The following is a 21,067-nucleotide window of genomic DNA, read 5'->3' as shown; positions in this document are numbered from 1 at the left end:
CAGAAAGAAGGTACAGGACCCTCACGACTCACACTACCAGGTTTCGGAACAGTTATTACCCCTCAACCATCATGCTCTTGAACACATGGGCGTACCTTCAATTAAACTTTTTTTGGCCCATCCCTGAACTGTTCCCATAACCTATGGACTCATTTTCAAGTCCCTTCATCTCATGTTCTCAATATTGCTTGCTCATTTATTATTTTCTCTTTTGTCTTTGCACAGTTTGTTGTCTTTTGCACATTTGTTGTCTGTCTGCCCCGTTGGGTTCGTTCTCTCATTGATTCTGCTATGATTCTTGGACTTACTGATTATACTGGCAAAAAAATGAATCTCAGGGTTGTTTATGGTGACATATATGTACAGTGCACTGCAAAAGTCTTAGGCACCCTAGATTTTTATTTGTTTTCAGATCGTCTGGCCTACACAGAGCCCTGATCTCAACATCATCAACGCTGTCTGAAATTACCTGGAGAGACAGAAGCAAGCAAGACAGCCAAAGACTGCAGAAGAAATATGGAAAGTTCTCCAAGATTTTTGGAACAACATATCAGACGATTTTTTTTATAAGACTGCACAACGGTGTACTTAAGAGATTGATGCAGTTTTAAAGGCAGAGTGATCATAACGAATATTGAATTGATTTAGTTTTTTACTGTTTACTGCTCTGTATAGATTTTTCGATACTTGGAAACTTCTCATTTCATTAGTTTTGAAAGCAACTTCATTCTATAGAATTTTTAGGTGTGCCTAAGACTTTTGCACAGTACTGTACTTAGTAAATTTATTTTGAACTTTGATGAAGGTAGTAAAGTGGGTCATGACTAGTGACGTTTACTGATTGTAATAATTGTCCTTATCAGGGCTTTGAGATAAAAAAGAAAGACTCTCAGCCTGAAATGTCAACTGTTTATTTCTCTTCATAGAAGCTGCCTGACCTGCTGTGCTTCTCCAGCATTTTGTTCAAAGCTTTCAGCACATGCAGAATCTTGGAATTTATGTTTCCATTAACTTCCAAGTTTTTAATTCATTAAAACTCACAGCCTCCTAATATATCATGGACAACGTTGGTGTTTTTCTGAGTAATGGGTGAGCACTTCCAAGTTTCTGGGTATCATGATCTCTGAAGATCTGTCCCGGGCCCAACATATTGATGCAGTTACAAAGAAAGCGCACTGGTAGCCCTACTTCGTTGGGATTTTGAGAAGATTTAGGATGACACCAAAGACTCTAGCAAATTTCTACAGATGCACCACGAAGGGCATTCAGACTGGCTGCATCACCGTCTGGAACAGAGGGGCCAATGCACAGGATCAGAAAAAAAACAACAGAGGAAAGTAAACTCAGCCAGTCCCATCATGGGCACTAGATAAAGGCAATTGGAGCCTGAGCCCTGCCCTCAGTCTCCAGGATGGTGGTCAATTGCTGCTTGTTCTTTCTTCCAGTCAATAAAAGCCGATATCTCGCCTCACGTCTCAGAGAGTTATTGATGGTGCATCAACCACCAAGGACAGCTTTAAAAGGCAATGCCTCAAAAAGGTGGCATCCATCACTAATGATCCCCAGCACCCAGGACATGCCCTTTTCTCATTACTACATCAGGGAGGAGACACGGGAGCCCGAAGACGCACATTAAACATTTTAGGTACAGCATCCCACCCCTTTGCCAGCAGCTTTGATTGCTACAAAACAACAGATTTCACAAAGTAGGTCAGTCTGATTCTGATTCTAATGATGGATCATGATGCAAAAGGAAGCTATCGGAGGAAAATAGCGTTCTATAACAACTTAGGCAAGTTTAGTTTAGTTTGTTTGAAGCTGCAGATCCCTTTAACAAACAGTCTGCCAGATTTCATGATGATTCTCTTTAATCATTTTTCAGTAAATGAAGTTCTATTCCAACACAGCCACCAGTGAATCCCGGCATATCAGCAAGTACGCAGTGATCAGCTCGGGGGTGAGGGGGGGGTTGGGGGGGCAGTCAATTGCCTCATCTATTCACTCTGCCTTCTGAACCTGGAGAGAGAAGCTGATTCGCCTTTTTAGTGCCTCGTTTCACCTGGCAGCTACAGTTTAGAGTCTAAACCCACCCAGGTGACCAATTAGCTAACTGGGGCAGGGAATGGTTCTCACGTCTTCAGATTTTCTGTCTTCGTTCCTTACAGTCTAAGTAGTTCAACACTGAACAGTCATTCTCTTGCGGAGGTTTTGTCGTAGCGGTAATTATAATGCCTTTGGTTCCCATTTGTATTGAATCCCTTGGACTCTGTAGTCAGGAGGACAGATAGGCAATTCTGTGGGCGTGAAAAAAAAACGCGGATGGTAGTTTGCCTCCCAGGTGCCAGGGTTTCTGAACGTGTCTACAATATCCTGAAATGGGAGGGTGAGCAGCCAGAGGTCATGGTACATATTGGTACCAACGATATAGGTAGGGAAAGGGAGGAGGTCCTGAAAGCAGAATACAGGGAGTTAAGAAGGGAGCTGAAAAGTAGGACGTCAAGGGTAGTAATCTCGGGGTTGCTGCCTGTGCCATGCGACAGTGAGTATAGGAATAGATTGAAGTGGCGGATAAATGTGTGGCTGAAGGATTGGAACAGGGAGCAGGGATTCAGATTTCTGAATCATTGGGACCTTTTTGGGCAAGGTGTGACCTGTACAAAAAGGATAGGTAGCACTTGAAATCGAGGGGGACCAATATCCTGGTGCGGAGGTTTTCTAAGTGCTGTTGGGGAGGATTTAAACTAGATTTGCGGGGGGAGGGAACCAAAGTGAAGAGGCAGAGGACACACAGTTAGACAGCTTGTAGGGAGTTTGTGAAGAAGGGTAGGCAGATGATAGTACAAAGATGCACTCAGACTGATGGCTTGAGATGAGTCTATTTTAATGCAAGAAATATCATAAACAAAGCAAGTGAAGTTAGAGCGTGGATCAACACATGGAACTATTACATTGTGGCGACTACAGAGACTTGGATACCTCAAGAGCAAAATTGGCTACTGAGTGTACCAGGCTTTAGATGTTTCAAGAATGACAGGGAGGGAGGCAAAAGAGGTGGGAGCATGGTATTGCTAATCAGGGATATTGTCACAGCTGCAGAATGGGAGGAATTCATAGAGAGATTTTCTACTGAGTCAGTGTGGGTGAAATTCAGAAACAGGATGGGAGCAATAACTCTACTGGGTGATTTTTATCGACTCCCCAATAGTAGCAGGGATATCGAGGAGCAGATAGGGAGGCAGATTCTGGAACAGTGCATCAATAATAGGGTTGTTGTAAAGGGAGATTTTAACGTTCCTAATATAGAAAGGCATCTCCTTAGAGCAAAGGGTTTAGATGGGCTGGAGTTTGTTAGGTGTGTTCAGGAAGGATTCCTGATGCAATATGTAGATAAGCCACCTAGAAGAAAAGAAGAAGATCTGATATTGGGATATGAACCCGGTCAGGTGTCAGATCTCTCGGTGGGAAAGCATTTTGGAGGGTGATCACAACTCTATCTCCTTCACCATAGCACTGCAGAGGGATAGGAGCAGACAATTTGGGAAAGCACTTAATTGGGGTAGGAGGAAATATGATGCTATTTGCCAGGAACTTGGGAGCATAAATTAGGAGCAGATGTTCTCGGGGAAATGCATAACAGAAATATGTCAAATGTTCAGGGAATATTTGCATGGTTTTCTGCATAGGTTTGTTCCATTGAGGCAGGGGAAGGGTGGTGGGGTAAAAGGACCATGGTGTACAGAGGATGTGGCAACTCTGGTTAAGAAGAAAAGAAAAGCTTACAAAAGGTTCAAGAAACTAGGTACTGATAGAGTTCTTGAAAATTACAAGGTTGCCAGGAAGGAGCTTAAGAATGCAATTAGGAGAGCCAGAAGGGGCCATGAGAAGGACTTGGCGAGCAGAATTAAGGAAAACCCCAAGGCATTCTACAAGTATGTGAAGAGCAAGAGGATGAGCTGTGTGAGAATAGGACCAATCAGGTGCGATAGTGGAAGTGGGTGCATGGAGTCGGAGGAGGTAGCGGAGGTACTTAATGAATATTTTGCTTCAGTATTCACCAGGGAAAAGGACCTTGGCAATTGTTGGGATGACTTACAGTGGGCTGTGTTACAAACCCCGTAACCGGGTCACTTACCAGCAAAGATAGAGAGGTCCGTTGAAGTCTGATGGTACTATTTTTAACAGTATTTATTGATAAGAATACACAAAAATAATATCAATGCAAACATGCAGATAATATACGTCGTCAATACTAAATCTAAAAGCGCGGGTATAATAATAATCACTAAGAAATAGCTCTATTGTTGTCTAGGGGATAATGTATTGTCCGATGGAAATATAAAAGTCACTCAACTTCATTCAAGCTGCAGCTTTTGGTTGGAGAGAGAAATGGATTAAAACTTGCACATTCCTTCAAGAGTCGTTGGGGCTAATTTCTCCTTTGTTGTTAGCTAAAGCCGTTCTTCCGTGGTAAGGCCCACCAATTCCGAGGCAAATGGAAAAGGACGCACGTGGGCTTTCCACCGGCTTTCGCTATTACGCTGTTACAGGATCTCTAGCATTTCTCCTGGTGCGTCTGAAGGGGCTGTTTCCCAAACCCTCTTTTATCCTGACTCACAGGGTCTCAGATGTCAATCAGGGTGGAATGATGCTATCCCCCAACCAGCCCACGTTGCCTGAGGGCTTCCATGAAGTACAGTATTCAATACACAATTCCGTCTCCAAGAGACAATGACCTGTTCCGTGGCTTTGTATCGCTGGGGCCAGGACATTCCAAACATCTCTCTCTCATTTCCTGGGTCTCCTGACCTGACTTAATAGCAATCTTGCGATTCTCAAAAAGGAGGGGGGGTTGCACAGGCGTAACAGCTGAAACACTTGAGCATATAGACATTAAGAAAGAGAATGTGCTGGATCTTTTGAAAAGCATTAAGTTAGAAAAATCACTGGGACTGGACGAGATATACCCCAGGCTACTGTGGGAAGTGAGGAAGGAGATTACTGAGTCTCTGATGATGTTTGCATCATCAGTAGGGGCAAGAGAAGTACCGGAGGATTGGAGGGTTGCAAATGTTGTTCCCTTGTTCAAGGAAGGGAGTAGAAATAACCCAGGAAATAAAAGGCCAATGTCTTACTTCAGTGGTAGGCAATTTATTGGAGAAGATCCTGAGAGTCAGGATTATGAGCATTTGGAGAGATATAATCTGATTAGGGATAGCCAGCATTGCTTTGTCAAGGGCAGTCATTCCTTACGCGCCTGATTGAATTCTTTGAGGATATAACAAAACACATCAATGAAGGTAGAGCAGTGGATGTAGTGTATATGGATGTCAGTAAGGCATTTGATAAGGTTCCCCAAGCAAGGCTCATTCAGAAAGTAAGGAGGCATGGAATCCAAGGAGACCTCACTTTGTGGATACAGAATTGGCTTGCCGTCAGATGGCAAAGGGTAGTTGTAAATGGTTCGTATTTTACATGGAGTTCAGTGACCAGTGGTGTTCCACAGGGATTTGTTCTGAGACCCCTCCTCTTTGTGATTTTTATAAATGACCTGAATGAAGAAGCAGATGGGTAGGTCAGTAAATTTGCTGATGACACAAAAGTTGGGGGTGTTGTGGATAGTCTGGACGTTGTCAGAGGTTACAGCAGGACATCAATAGGATGCAGAACTGGGCTGAGAAGTGGCAGATGGAGTTCAACCCAGTTAATGTGAAGTGGTTCATTTTGGTAGGTCAAATTTGAAGACAAAATATAGTATTAATGGTAAGACTGTTGGCAGTGTGGATGATCAGAGAGATCTTGGGGTCCGTGTCCATAGGACACTCAAAGCAGCTGCACAAGTTGACAATGTTGTTAAGAAGGCATACAGTGTATTGGCCTTTATCAACCATGGGATTGAGTTCAAGAGCCGAGAGGTAATGTTATAGCTATATAAGAACTTGGTCAGACCCCATTTGGAGTACTGTGTTCAGTTCTGGTCACCTCACTACAGGAAGGTTGTGGATACTATAGAGAGAGTGCAGAGGAGATTTACAAGGATTGGAGAGTATGCCTTATGAGAATAGGTTGAGTGAAGCTGGCCTTTTCTCAGTACAACATTGTGGGCCGAAGGGCCTGTGATGTGCTGCTGATTTCTATGTTCTATGCTGTTCAATGCTCTCAGTGTTTGGTGCTGGGAAGCAAAGTTGGTCAGAGTTCCAGCTGGTATTGCTAACATGATGTTGCCACGGTTCTGTTGTTTATGCCTCTACTGGTCGAAAACACACAAGGGCTCAGTTGTAACCACTCAACCAGCAGAAGTTGATGGCTGTGTGACAGAAGCCAGATTTCTGGGAAAAAAAGTGAGGGAATAGGATTGATGGGATTTCTCTGAGCTGGTCAGATTTGATGAGCAGGACAGCCTCATCCTCTGTCGGTAAGGAAGTAACACTGATGGGGAAGGTGCGGTTGAAACAGGGAGCGGTTATTGAGGGTGGGAAGTCGGAAGCTATGTAAACGTTTTGCTTTGTCTTGGGTGGTCTGGATCTTCAACACTGTTACAGAAGTTGCAGTCATCCAGGTGACTGAAGAGTGATCTACACAAATGGTCACTGGGACCCCATGGTCTTATTGAAACTTCTGCCCTGACCGTGTTGGAGCTTAGGGCCAATGTGACAGAGATCTGACCATCCCTCAGAAATAATACAGCTGGCATCAGAGACTGTAGGGAAGGTTGTGGGGACACTGTGGTTCTGAATCAGATTTATATCATTGAAAAATGTTGTGATATTATTGCCTTTTTGGCAGAGTTCAGTGCAATCCATAAAAATGTGAGCCCCCACAATGCTATAAATCACAGTCAGAAATATATGTATAGAGTAAATCAAATGAGTAAAGAAAGCAGAAATAGTGAGATAGTGTTCATGGGTGGGTTCATTGTCCATTCAGTAACCTGATGATGGAGGGGAAGGGGCTGTCCCTAAAGCATTGAGTGTGTGTCCCCAGGCTCCTGTACCTCCTCTCTGATGATGGAAGGGAAGGGGCTGTCCCTGAAGCAGTGAGTGTGTGTCCCCAGGCTCCTGTACCTCCTCTCTGATGATGGAGGGGAAGGGGCTGTCCCTAAAGCATTGAGTGTGTGTCCCCAGGCTCCTGTACCTCCTCTCTGATGATGGAGGGGAAGGGGCTGTCCCTAAAGCAGTGAGTGTGTGTCCCCAGGTTCCTGTACCTCCTCTCTGATGATGGAGGGGAAGGGGCTGTCCCTAAAGCATTGAGTGTGTGTCCCCAGGCTCCTGTACCTCCTCTCTGATGATGGAGGGGAAGGGGCTGTCCCTAAAGCAGTGAGTGTGTGTCCCCAGGCTCCTGTACCTCCTCTCTGATGGTGGAGGGGAAGGGGCTGTCCCTAAAGCAGTGAGTGTGTGTCCCCAGGCTCCTGTACCTCCTCTCTGATGGTGGAGGGGAAGGGGCTGTCCCTGAAGCAGTGAGTGTGTGTCCCCAGGCTCCTGTACCTCCTCTCTGATGATGGAGGGGAAGGGGCTGTCCCTAAAGCATTGAGTGTGTGTCCCCAGGCTCCTGTACCTCCTCTCTGATGATGGAGGGGAAGGGGCTGTCCCTAAAGCAGTGAGTGTGTGTCCCCAGGCTCCTGTACCTCCTCTCTGATGATGGAGGGGAAGGGGCTGTCCCTAAAGCAGTGAGTGTGTGTCCCCAGGCTCCTGTACCTCCTCTCTGATGGTGGAGGGGAAGGGGCTGTCCCTAAAGCAGTGAGTGTGTGTCCCCAGGCTCCTGTACCTCCTCTCTGATGATGGAGGGGAAGGGGCTGTCCCTGAAGCAGTGAGTGTGTGTCCCCAGGCTCCTGTACCTCCTCTCTGATGGTAGTAATACAAAGGGAGCATACCCTGGATGACAGGGGCCCTGAGCAATGGATGCCTCCTTTTTGAGGCATCACCTTCTGACGATGTCCTCAGATGTCTGACACCCAGATCTACGAGCGACTGTAGCACGACAAACCTTAGGCCAGAATCCCCACTCGGAAAATCCCTTGACTTTATCTGAAAGGAACCCTACGCAGTTGGTACTGCATAGACAGTTCTTGGTTTTACTGATTCTTCCCATTTCCAAGACAATGGTGTGAGGTTCCTCTATTTCCCGGGCTTCCTTCCTTGCCAATAATTCAGTCGAGCCCTCTGGAGCGGGTCAGGCTGATGTCTGGAAGGAACGACTAAGAATCCTGGTGAAGTGCCGAGTTATAGTTCTAGACATTTGGGTGAACCAGCAAGGAGAGGAAAGGCACGTTGGCTGGCCTCAGTCATACCCCGGGCTGAGTGTGAGAGAGGGTGGGAAGATGCTCAAACACCCTACCAAGTGTATTGCAGATTCTCCATTAGATAATAGCGAGCTCCAGTTACCGGAACCTCCTCCTTCTTCGGTAGAATAGTTAGAGGGGCTGAATAGCCTCCTGCGGTCCCTTCATTGTGCTGTAGAAGTGTTTGTTCACAGACACCAGTGAGGTGAAATGGAAATGCTAACCGGAGTCTGGTAACACTGGCCGGCTGTGTTCGTTTGGCCTACTCCCATGGCTGACTGCCTCCTGCCAGCTTCACACTGATACTTCCTTACGAGAGGGGATGAGGCCTCCCTACGTATTTCCCAGAAACCTGGTTTCTGTCACACACCCGGCAACTTCCGCCGGTTAGGTGGGTACCACTGAGCCCCCTGCGTGTTCTGTATCAGCGGAGAAATAAAAACAACAGAACAGCCGCAAACAAGAACTCAGCAGGCCAAGCAGCAACTGTGGAGGCAAATGAGCGGTCCGTGCTTCAGGTAAAGGGACTCGACCTGAGACATCGACTGTATTTCCCTCCCCAGATGCTGTCTGGCCTGCTGAGTTCCTTCAGCATCTTAAGCAATGCACACAAAGTGCTGGGGGAGCTCAGCAGGGCAGGCAGCATCTGTCGGGAAAAAGTAAACAGTGATCCTCCATCATCTTTCAGCATCTTGTTTGTTGCTCCAGCTGCCAGTGGCCTTTCATGACTCCATTACTAAGTGGCTTCCATCTAGAGCATATCCATGCTCCATTTAATGAATGGAAATGTAAACATTAAATCCTTTATTCCTGAGCTTATTTCTATACTCTCCTTATCATGGTCAATTTAGTGACGTTGGAGGAAGCTACTTTTACTGTTGGCCGTGTGAACAGGAAAATCTGATAGGGACCTAGTGCCACCTGCTGGCGGCTCTAAGTCATTGCCTGCAATATTAATTATTGGCAGTGCTGCTCTCTTCAGCTTTAAAGCAAAACCTCTCCCCAATTGATCCACTATGGTAGGCTGCAAGATCTCATTTAGATTCCAGTAACATAGTAGTTAAGTGATCCCCAGGGGATTAGACTATTGAACTGGAAATATGAACCTAAATTCCACCACAGCTCCTGGGTGTAATTTCCACATAAATGCTGGGGCAAGGCTTCTGCTGAGATCTGTGTGGATCGGCCGGCTGATGAGGACATAACTCAGCTATCTCTAGGTGGAAGCAGCGGAGCAGTAGGTGCAAAGCGATGGAGCACTGGGAAGTCCATCAGCAGGAAATGAGCATGGCTAATGGTGGGAATACAGCAGGGGAGAAGTGGTCTGTGAATGAACGGGAGGAACCCACTACTTAATTATGAGAATAATCAGGCAGATGAAAGGGTTACCATCTGAGGAGCATTTGACAGCTCTGGGCCTGTACGTGCTGGAATTTAGAAGAATGGAGGAGGTGGTCTCATTGAAACCTATCGAATATTGTAAAGCCTAGATAGAGTGGGTGTGGAGAAAGTGTTTCTTACAGTGGGAGAGTCTAGGATCAGATGGCACAGCCTCTGCATAGAAAGATATCCCTTTAGAACAGTGATGAAGAGGAAGTTCTTTAGCCAGGGGGTGGTGAATCTGTGGAATTCATTTTCACAGATGGCTGTGGAGGCCAAGTCATTGGGTATATTTAAAGCAGAGGTTGATAGGTTTGTAATTAGTAAGGTTATGGTGAGAAGGCAGGAGAACAGGGTTAACAGGGAATGGCAGAACGGAGTCAATGGGCAGTATGCCTGCTGTGTCTAATGGTATTACGGTCTTAATTACCTTAAATATTTTTAAGAGGTTAAAATTTAATCATGCTCATCGAAAATTATAAGCAGGCAGATAATTATAGGGCCTTACTCAATCTCTTGGTTTAGTAGTAATTCAAAAATCAATTGAATTCATCTGCCGTACTGATGAATTTCCCATCAGAGTTTCAGTTGTGATTCTGTAACTTACTGCTAGCTACTCATTGTCCTTCATTTGGCCCGCTAAGGATTAGTTGTTAACCTTATAGAGTCATGGAAGTAGGCCTTTTGGCCCAGTTTGCCCAGGAGGGCCAAGATGCCTGTCAAAGCTCGTTCCATTTGCCTGTGTCTGGCCCATATCCCTCTAAAAATTTCCATCCCTACCAACCTGTGCAAATATCATAAAAACATAGAAAATCCATAGCACAATATAGGCCCTTCGGCCCACAAAGCTGTGCCGAACATGTCCTTACCGTAGAACTACCTAGGCTTACCCATAGCCTTCTGTTTTTCTAAGCTCCATGTACCCATCCAGGAATCTCTTAAAAGACCCTATCGTTTCCACCTCCACTGCTGCCGCCTGCAGCCCATTCCACACACTCACCACTCTCTGCGTAAAAAAACTTACCCCTGACATCTCCTCTGTACCTACTTCCAAGCACATATCCTTTAAGCATTGTACACGTACCGCTTCTACCACCTCCTCAGGCAGCTTGTTCCATTCCCTCATCACTTCTGTGCAGAACACCTGCTCTTCACATCCTTTAAAGCTTCACCTCGCTCTTCAAACCTAAATCCTCAATATTAGACTCCCCAACCCTGGAAATTATCATCCAACCTGTCACTGGATCTCATAAACCTCTTTAAGGATACACTTGAAGGGTCTGGGTCCAAATCGTCGACTATACTTTTTTTCCACAGATGCTGCCTGGCCTGCTGAGTTCCTCCAGCATTTTGTGTGTGTTGTTTGGATTTCCAGCATCTACAGGTTTTCTCTTATTTAAGGATACTCCTCAACCCCTTTTGACCCAGGGAAAACTGCCCCATCCAATCTCTCATGGAGTCACAGAGTCATAGAACACTACAGCTCAGAAACAGACCCTTCAGCCCATCTAGTCCATGCCAAACATTTAATCTGCTTAGTCCCATCGACTTGCACCCGGACATAGCCCTCCATACCCTTCCCATCCATGTACCTATCCAAATTACTCCTAAATGGTGAAATCAACCCCACATCCACCACTTGCACTGGGGGCTTGATCCACGTTCATGAGGTTTCCTTTCATGACTATAATCTATTGAAAAACCCTGGGAAAGTTCTTACTTGATTAAGTTAGGGTCGGAGATTCTCCTCTGGGGTGTCAACATGTTGAGAATTAGCAATGCAGCCACGTACACACACCATTGACTGGCCCCATTTTATCATCAGCTTCCCCGAGATCATTGTCAACTGTAAAAAGGTCAGCATGAACATGATGGATCCTAGGGCCCGTTTCTACGCAGAATGAGTCATCCACACAGAGGGGTTATTCTCAATGGACAATTAACTTGCACCTTTTTGGGATGTTTGAGCTATCTGACTTTATTTGTGTTTAATTATCTGTGATCATTTTAGTGTTGGTTTATTTTAGGTCATTAAAATAATTTACATCAATTTGAGCAGTTATTAAATATTGCAATAAAAACCATCTAAAAACAGTTCAAAGGCCTTTGACAGCTTGTCTGGCTGTTCTGAAGGTGGGCTGGAATGGGTCAGTCCCTGAGGCCTAGTTGCTCCTCAGAGCCTGCTTGGCTGGAGAACAGTTGCTTGTAAGACACTGCCATGCGAGCTGTCCCTCTACTTGACATTTAAGGTGTTGGTTCTTTCCTCTTCCAGCTGTGTAGTTCCCTGATACACCACTCACCTCACCTTCACCTCCCATCATGCACCCTACAACCAATAACACAGCCTGCCTGCCTCCTCTTCTCCTCTCAGCCAATGACAGCAGAGGAGGGATGAAAGCCTCTGGTGTAAGTTGATCTCTCTACATGGACCCTTATAATGATTTTCAGCAGCGAAATGGTTCATTTTGCCACCATTGTCAAAGGAAAGTTTACAGGCTATTCGAAGGGACAGGACAGTGACACAGTGGATAGTGTTGCTGCCTCAGAGACCCAGGGATCCAGGGTTGATCCTGTTGTGGTCTGTGCAACACCTGCTCCTTCTCCCTGGGTTTCTGCCCACATCCCAATTACTAATTACCACTTGGTATGAGTAAGAGTCAAAGGGGAGTTGACAGACATGTGAGAGGGGGTAAGTTGTCAGGCTAAAAGGTGGGAGAGGGCTGGAGAATGGTGTGATGAAATCACTCTGTGATAGCTAACATTTACCTGAGAGGCCAAATGGTCTTGTACTGTAATAAGTAATTATAAGTAAGTAAAAAAAAACCCTGAACATCCTCTGCACAACACCATCCAGAGACAGAGAAGCAGCTTCAGCGGCAGGTTGCTGTCAATGCAATGCTCCTCAGACAGGATGAAGAGATCATTACTCCCCAACGCCATTCGGCTCTACAATTCAACCACCAGGGGCATGACATGTTAAAGTGCCAGGGTTAGGACTGAGCTTAAGTTACCACTCAATGCACTTTAGTAAACTATTTAAGAACTTTTTAAAAGCTATTTATTAATGCTTTTTGGGAGGGTGATTTTAGATGCATATCATATTTATACTGAGTTAAATACTGTATGTAATTAGTTTTGCTACAATACGTGTATGGGACACTGGAAACATGTTGAATTTCCCCTTGGGGATGAATAAAGTATCTATCTATCTATCTATCTATCTATCTATCTATCTATCTATCTATCTATCTATCTATCTATCTATGTAATTAAGTAAATTGCAAGTAAGCTTCTTATCCAAGTCAGCTCTACATTTGCCCACTTCTTGCAGGAACTGCTTATTAGGGATAGCTGTGGGGAGAGGGTCCTTGGCTCAGTCTCCCCTCAGCGAACCCAACTGCACTGAGAGCAATTAATGCATCCTCCCCATCACCTTGGCTGGTATAAATGAATGCAGCACCAAGCAGAGGGCAGTCAATCTTCATTTAATAGCATCCCTGCCAAACACTTCCTTTTATATGATGTTGTTCATATCCTTGGGACACCCCACCACTCTTCACAGACACTTTCTGATGCGTAGTGTTCTAATTCAAAAACACAACAGCTACTTTGCAGACAGTAATCTTCCACTAACAATATAATGACTGGATAATCACCATCATGTTGATTAAAGGATAAATATTGCCAAGATATTGTGGAAAGCTCCCCTCCTCTCCTTTGCAATTGTATCTAAGGACAGAGTATCTCTGTCACATTGATGGTTTCCCCTGAAAGTCAGCACCTCTACCAGTGCGGTTATTGATGTGTCAGCCAAGATTTCATGCTCAAGTGTCTTGTGTGGGTTTTGGACCCAACGCTACTAATAAGGATCAAGGATTACCTATTAGGAATTTGCTGTGGTTGTGTTGGCACAAAATGCAACAATAAATAACTTCAGCAATTATAAAGAATTATATAAAGTTAGAGGTTAAAGCACAGGTACACAAATACCTGTATGTAGTTACAATGCAGACAGCATTATAAAAAGTGGTTTGAAGTGTTTATGTTTTAATTGCCCTCCAGCACTTTCTGAAAGGGATCTTTTGGAAGTTTAGATGGTGGGTAGTTTCTGCAATATTTCTGCCCTGTTTCTTATAAGACCATAAGACATAGGAGCAGAATTAGACCATTTGGCCCATCGAGTCTGCTCTGCCATTCAATCATGGCTGATCCCTTTTTTCTACCACCTGCTGGACATACACCGTGGACACATGCAAGTCCTGCAGAGATAGTAGACTGCAGACTGTTCTGCTGTCTGACAGTTTGCTGTGGTTAAGTCTAAGGCCCATATATGTAGCTAGGATGCCTGAGACTTCTGCACCATACTGTATTTGTCAACATGGAGCAAGGAGTGAGTTCGTAAATCTGGCAGGAGCAAAGGATTTTGGGAATGGAGAGGGGGAGCTCCGTGGGAGGGGTTGTGGATCAAGTGGTAGAGGAGTGCCAGGGGCAGGGGGTGGGGGGTGGTGAGGCAGGTGCAGACTCCCCCAGCCCTGAGTAACAAGGGAAAGTCATTTGGTTCCAAACAATTGGTTTATTGATCATTACAAAATGTCTATCTGGTGTTTCCCACTCCCTCCTCCTCTGCCTTCCCATTTTCCCTTTTCCCAACAATAATTCCCCTCTCCCTTCCCTCTTCCTACTCTCCGCCCAGAATAGAGACACATATCAGTTTTATTATCCATCACACGTGCATGAAATCTGTTGGGTTTTTTTTTCTGGCAGCAGTACAGCACAATACACAAAATTATACAGCTATATATGTGTGTCTAAGAATCTTGCAGAGGACTGTATATTGTAAGTGGATGCTGCACTGAACCAGACAGTAGTGGCTGATGTGAGGATGCTCTCTATCAGGGATTCCCAGCCTTTTTTAGGCCATGAATTCCTACCATTAACCAAGGGCTCCGTGGACCCCAGATTGGGAACCACTGGTCTTTATGATAGCAGTGCTGGACTGTACCAGTGTGTTCCGGGAAAGATGGAATTCTATCAGTTGCCACAAGCAGTACCATACATCCTCTGCCAGGTCTTTATTTTTGTTAACGAAGGAGACATGGTTCTCCCACATGAGCTTCTGTGAAATGATGATGCCCAGGCACCAGAATATTGAAACGGTGCTAACGGTAGAGTTGTTGATGATGAGTGGGCGGAGAGGAGACATGCTTCTCCTGAAGTCGATCTGCATCTCCACGGTTTCGAGGGCATTCAGCTCCAAGTCGTTGAGATTTGCTTCAGGACAGCAGCGTGTTTACTTCCTGGTGGTTCAGGGATTCGCAACAATGAGGGGAAGCTTCCCACAAAGCCGTTGTGAGTGCTGAGGCGGGGTGGCCTTCTGACCTATTCCCCGCTCAAAGACAAGTGGAGCACATCCAACCGCAGGTTTTGCATCTCAATGTCTTTCCTCTGCGCTTTCTTTTCCCAGTTATATTCTGCACCGACCCCAGTGTCATTGATCATAGTCGCAGGATTGTTTCCGATCCGAAGTTTTCCATCGGTTCCACGGTCCAATACATTTGTAACAAAGGGTACGCGCTGGCCGGGAGCGGCATACTGACGTGCTACAACAGGCGGTCTGCGAACCCAAAGTGGAGTGACAGGGTGCCAAAGTGTATCCGTGAGTACAATAACCTTCAATTGTGCATTGTGTTCACTACTTCATGCTAGACTTGCATATATAACCTTTCACCTTCAAACTTATTCAGCCGTGGGCATGTACACAACCAAATAAAACAATGCTCTCCAGACCAAGGTGCTCAACGCAGTGCATATAACTCACACACAACACATAAGGTAATACTTCCACAAATAGATTAACAAATAACAAAATGTATTCCAGAAGATTGACTTCGAGTGTATTTACGACGCAAGTTAAAATATAAGCCATATAATGCCACCGGCGCTTCATACGTGGTGAGACCCGAGAATTGCCAGGAATTTTAGTAGTCTTATGGTCGGGGGAAAAAAGCTGTTTTCCACTCTAACAGTCCTTGTCCTAATGCTACAGTACCTCCTGCCTGATGGTTTGGAGTCAAAGAGATTATGGGACAGAAAGGGGCAGGGGGAATCCTTGACAGTGCTAAGGGCCCTGAATACACAGCGCTCCTGATAAATATCTCAGATGGGTTGAAAAGAGACCCCAACGGTACCCTCAGCAGTCCTCACAATCCTTTGTACGGTCTTGCAGTTATACCTTACACCTTACAGTACCCACACCAAACGGTGATGCAGCTGGTCAGGACACCCTCAAATGAGAACCCTTCCTGTGTTGACATAGGGTAGAAACCAATAATCAACCTTCATCTTGTATAAGGAGTATCAGCATTACTACTCAACCATATGGCTGTATTTTGGACTAGTTATATATGAGGGGAATGTAAGCTGTGTGGGAGAACTGTTCATTTACTTTGTATAAAATATTTTATCTTGTGCAGTGACCACCAATAAGGATAAGAAGCATTTATTTAGATTTGTTATGTAATGTTAGTGCAGAACATTTCTGAAGTGACAGGTGTTATATTAAAACAAATATTACGCCACCCTGGCCCATTCCAGTGCTGGGCAGGGATCAAGGTAACCAATTATACCTCAGGGAAGCCTGACCAGGGCATGCCTGTTTCCCTTGCAACCTAAAGAAAGATTAGCACCCCCTCCCCCACCAAATGACCTGAAAAAAAAACAAAAAATGGTGCATTCCTGCCATAAATGTAAAGTCCAATTTCACCCAGAAAGGAATTAAGTAAAAAGCAGGAAATATATTTTCCTCGAAACCATAAAATTGCTCTTGTCACATTGTCAATAAACACATTCTCCCACATGTTGAGCTTTCCAACAACATAACTTTTAGTATTTTGAAGCTTACTCTTTCATTTAGTCTTTTCTCACAGTGTTCCTCTACCTTATGTAAATATTCTTTATAATGATATATCATAGTTCAAAGTAAATTTATTGTCAAGGTGCAGATACGTCACCACATACAACCCTGCGATTCAATTTCTTGGGGACATTCACTGTAGAACAAAAAAATGCAATAGAATCAATGAAAAACTACAAAAAGGACTGACACACAGCCAATGTGCCAAAGAAAAAGTGCAAATACAAAAGAAATTACTAATACCGAGTACATAAGTAGATAGATAGATAAATAGATAATACTGAGAGCATGAGTTGTAGAGTCCTTGAAAGTAAGTCCATGGGCGTTTAGGGACACGATGAGTGAAGGGTAATAACTGTTCCTGAACCTGGTGGTGTGGGAGCTAACTTTCCCGTACCTTCTTCTCGACAGCTGTAGTGAGAAAGGAGCATGGCCTAGAAAAGTCTCCTTCTAGTTCCTAAATAAAAAATGTTAGATAAAAAATGTTTTTACCAATGTTGGTTCTATCAGTCACTTCGACCTGCGCCTTCTCATTACGCTACACAATGCCCTGTGCGAATATATTAATTTTCCAACATAATATTGACCATCTATTATGCACAGAACCTCAAGAGACTGTGGGCTGTTTATTTTCTAATACAGATAACTTGAGTTGCATTGAAGAAGGCAGCAATTAATATTCATTCTTAATTGTCCTGGCAAAAGTAGTGGTGAACACCTGCTCTGATCTTTCCGGTGAGACAATATCACTGTTGTGTTATTTATCAGTGTGTATAGTTTTCCATACATTCGATGGTACTTCTTTACTTTCCTTGTAATGCCTTCAAAAATGAATCTCAAGGTAGTATATGGTAACATACTTACTTTGATAATAAATTCTACTTGAATTTGACTTTGACTACTTGTTTATATAGGAACATAACACAGAAATCTACAACGCTTTACAGGCCCTTCAGCCCACAATGCAACCTACTCTAGAAACGTTCTAGAATTTCCCTAGTGCATAGCCCTCTATTTTTCTAAGCTCCATGTCCCTATTTAAGAGTCACTTAAAAGACCAAATTGCACCCTCCTCTACCACCATCTCTGGCAGTGCATTCCACGCACCCACCACTCTGTGTGTGTGAAAATTTTAACCCTAACATTCCCCTTGTACCTACTTCCAAGCACCTTAAAACTATGCCCACTCATGTTAGCCATGTCAGCCCTGGGAAAAAGCCTCTGGCTATCCAAACGATCAATGCCTCTCATCATCTTATGCACCTCTATCAGGTCACCTCACATCCTCCGTCGCTCCAAGGAGAAAAGGCCGAGTTCACTCAACCTATTCTCATAAGGCATGCTCCCCAATCCAGGCAACCAACTTGTTTGGTAGAGAGTTCTGGCATTTTGGTCTAATGACAAGGAAGGAATGTTCCGTTTGCACATTGAAGGCATGCAACTTGAAGGGAAGCCTGCAAGTAGTGATGTCCCCTGGCCAGCTTCTTCTGAGTGGTCAAGGTTGCAGATCTAGGATCTACCTTTGAAGCTACAGGTGGATGCCCTCCATTGTGAAAAGGATCCGTTTCATTTAAGGCCTGAAGATCCCGTACAGCCACCTCCTGAGTCACTAGACCCTTGGGAATGTGTTCTCAACTGAACAGAATTTTCACTCCAATCTCACTGAGTCTAATGAAGTTCTTGAGATTTTTTCCAAATGCTTTAAATTATTTTACATCTTCAAATAAAGCGGTCTAGATATTGGAAACTGGAGATTTGGGAAGCTGTGCCTTCCATGTCCAGTGACCCAGGTTTACATGCCCACGTGGGTATCTTCTGGATGCTCCAGTTTCATCACAAAGGTGTGTTAGTAGATTAATTAGCTACTGTAAATTACCCTTCATTAGGGGTTAAAGGCCAATAGAATCAAAGGAGAGTTGCTGGTCAATGGGACTAATGGGGACACTTACCTGCGATGCGGCATCGACACATAGCTTTCCTCCATGTCATTATCAGATAAGTACCAGAAAACATAACCGGTCTGCCAGCATAAAAGGGAATGAATGTTTCAGACCTCTGCTCCATAGGGTGGTACAAACCAAAAAGAGACTAATCTATCACGTTCCACATTCTCATTCTTCCGCCTCTATTACCACCCTCTATGCGCTTGTCTCGTTCAAGTACAGTACTGTGCAAATGTCTTAGGCACATATATATATATAGCTACAGTGAACGGTAATGTAGTCATTTTAACTACTGCTGCCGCAAAAAAAAAAATTCATGACATATGTGAGTAATGATAAATACTAATTCTGATTTAATTTAATTCTGATATGGGTCTCTGTTGTGGACTGAGAGTGGGGAAGTGGGCAGGGAGGGGGGTATCATGGTTGGGAAAAGGGGAAGGAGGGGGAAGCAGAAAGCACCAGAGATACATTCTGTAATGATAAATAAACCAATTGTTTGGAATCAAATGACTTCGCTTGGTGTCTCAGAGTTGGGTGTGTCTGCACTCGCACCGCCTCCACCCCTGGCACTCCTTCTCTGTCATCTGTCCCACACCCCTCCCGTGGTGCTCCACCCTCACCATTCCCAACACCCTTTGCTCCCACCAGATTTGCAAACTTGCTTTGTACTCCACGTAATAGTGCACCCTTAGGCACCCTAACAATATATATCGAGAGGGTGCCTAAGACTTTTGCACAGTACAGTACATATCCATGTCTCTTCTGAAAGTCAAGGTTGAATGTGCACCCAGAAGACTTATTCAGATTCCTAAATAAGAATTACATGAGACATATTCTACTAATGTTTGTTCTGCCAGTCACCTCAGTCTACTCTTCATTGCACTACGCAATCCTCTGTTTCACCTCTGTCAGTGGGTAGCACAAGCAATTCACCAATACCAACAGTTTCCAAGCAGTTCTCATCACGGCTCTTGGGCTTTGACCAACATATTTTAAGTCATGTTGCCTTAGGAAGAACTAATGAAGATTCTGAAACCTGCAAAGAATTTTCTGCTTTCATCATTATTCCCCTCTCTCTTTCGTAGTTCTTTGAAAGCTAAAAAAGCTGGCTAAAAAACTTTAGTAAAGTGTCATTCGTGGTTTATTTATATCAAGGTCAACTTTGATTCAGCGGGTTGGGATCCAGGTTTGACCAGCTCTCATTATTCAGGCCACCATTTCGGTGCAGTAGTAAAGGACCCTGCTCGAACTGTAGGTCCCATCTTTCATTTTAGAGAGCGAGAGGTAGACGAGGAAATGTTTCCAGTTTGGTAACAGCTGGTTAACACAATAAAGGCTGGCATTTTAATTCTCTGCAGGAATGGGGTTGACTGGTACCTAATTGATTGTCATTCACTAATACATGTCACGTCTGTTGTGATAACGAAAAGAAAATTGAAAAATTTTATGAGGACAAGATTATTTCACGACCAGCTGAGGAAACGGTGGAGGCCAATCTTCCTCTGTGTGCTTTGAAGCTGATGACTCAGATGCCACATAATTGTTTTTTGGAGCAGAATAGATGATCATGAAGATAAACTATGTGTTTAAACATAATTGATTTTTCTTTATTTTAGTCTGGGTTGCCGGTAAAATTTACCCTTTTGTCTTGCTTTCATGGAGCACTGGCTCCGATGTGGATGAGGGTGGTATTCTCATAATAGTTTGGGCCATGCCTTCTCTGTCAGGAGGTAAATGGGTTACTTTTATCAGACAGTGCTGGCAGAACACATGCGCTTCACAATCATGACTTTATTCCATCTGTTTCCAGCATGACATCAAAAGCATAAAGTCTGCAATAAATTTAAAATACATATCAGTTCAAACCTGTGCTAACATTAAAAGGAGATTTGGGTCTGATCACCAAACTTAAATTAACCTTTAGTTCCAAGTATAATGTCTGGTTATCTATGTCGGGCAACACTTGTCATTGTCATGTTCAAAGTCAAAGTAAATTTATTATTGAAGTAATTGCATGTCACCATTTACTACCTTGAGATTCATTTTCTTGCAGACATTTATAGGAAAATTAAAGAAATACAACAAAACTTATGAAAAGCTATAGATAAGCAAAGACTGACAAACAACCAATGTGTAAAAAAAAGTCAAATTGTGCAAATAAAAAATACTGAGAACTTGAGTTGTACAGTCCTTGGAAGCTGAGTCCTCTTTCAGCTGGGGAATCATTTCAAAGTTATGGTGAGTGAAGTTATCCACACTGGTTCAGGAACCTGATGGTTGTAGTGTAATAACTGTTCATGAACCAGGTGATGTGGTACCAAAGGCCCCTGTACCTGCTGCCCAATGGTGGTAGCAAGGAGATGTGTCGATGTTGGTCATGCAGTCTGCTGCTCTCCTTCCTACTCCGACATTTAGCAATGAGCCTGTGCGTGGCCACGCTCCTAGACAGCTTAAATTTATAAATCACCGACATAGGCCTGACCACCTCCAAGACCTTGATTCCAGGGCTGAACAAGAAATCTGTGCATCTTGTAATCAATAGTAACAACGGTG

At 44.1% G+C, this 21,067-nt stretch overlaps 1 protein-coding gene across 1 annotated transcript in view; it reads left to right on the top strand.

Annotated features, from left to right (window-relative positions):
- The window catches only part of LOC132395205 (seizure protein 6 homolog), a 522,954-nt gene that overhangs the window by 485,037 nt on the left and 16,850 nt on the right, over positions 1-21,067 (top strand). The window contains exon 12 of the mRNA XM_059971493.1: positions 15,120-15,311. Within this exon, the coding sequence (XP_059827476.1) occupies positions 15,120-15,311 (192 nt within the window). The remainder of the gene's footprint in view (positions 1-15,119; positions 15,312-21,067) is intronic.

This window comes from Hypanus sabinus, chromosome 6, assembly GCF_030144855.1.
Source record: "Hypanus sabinus isolate sHypSab1 chromosome 6, sHypSab1.hap1, whole genome shotgun sequence".
NCBI lineage: Eukaryota > Metazoa > Chordata > Chondrichthyes > Myliobatiformes > Dasyatidae > Hypanus > Hypanus sabinus.
This window is presented reverse-complemented; position numbering and strand designations above follow the sequence as displayed.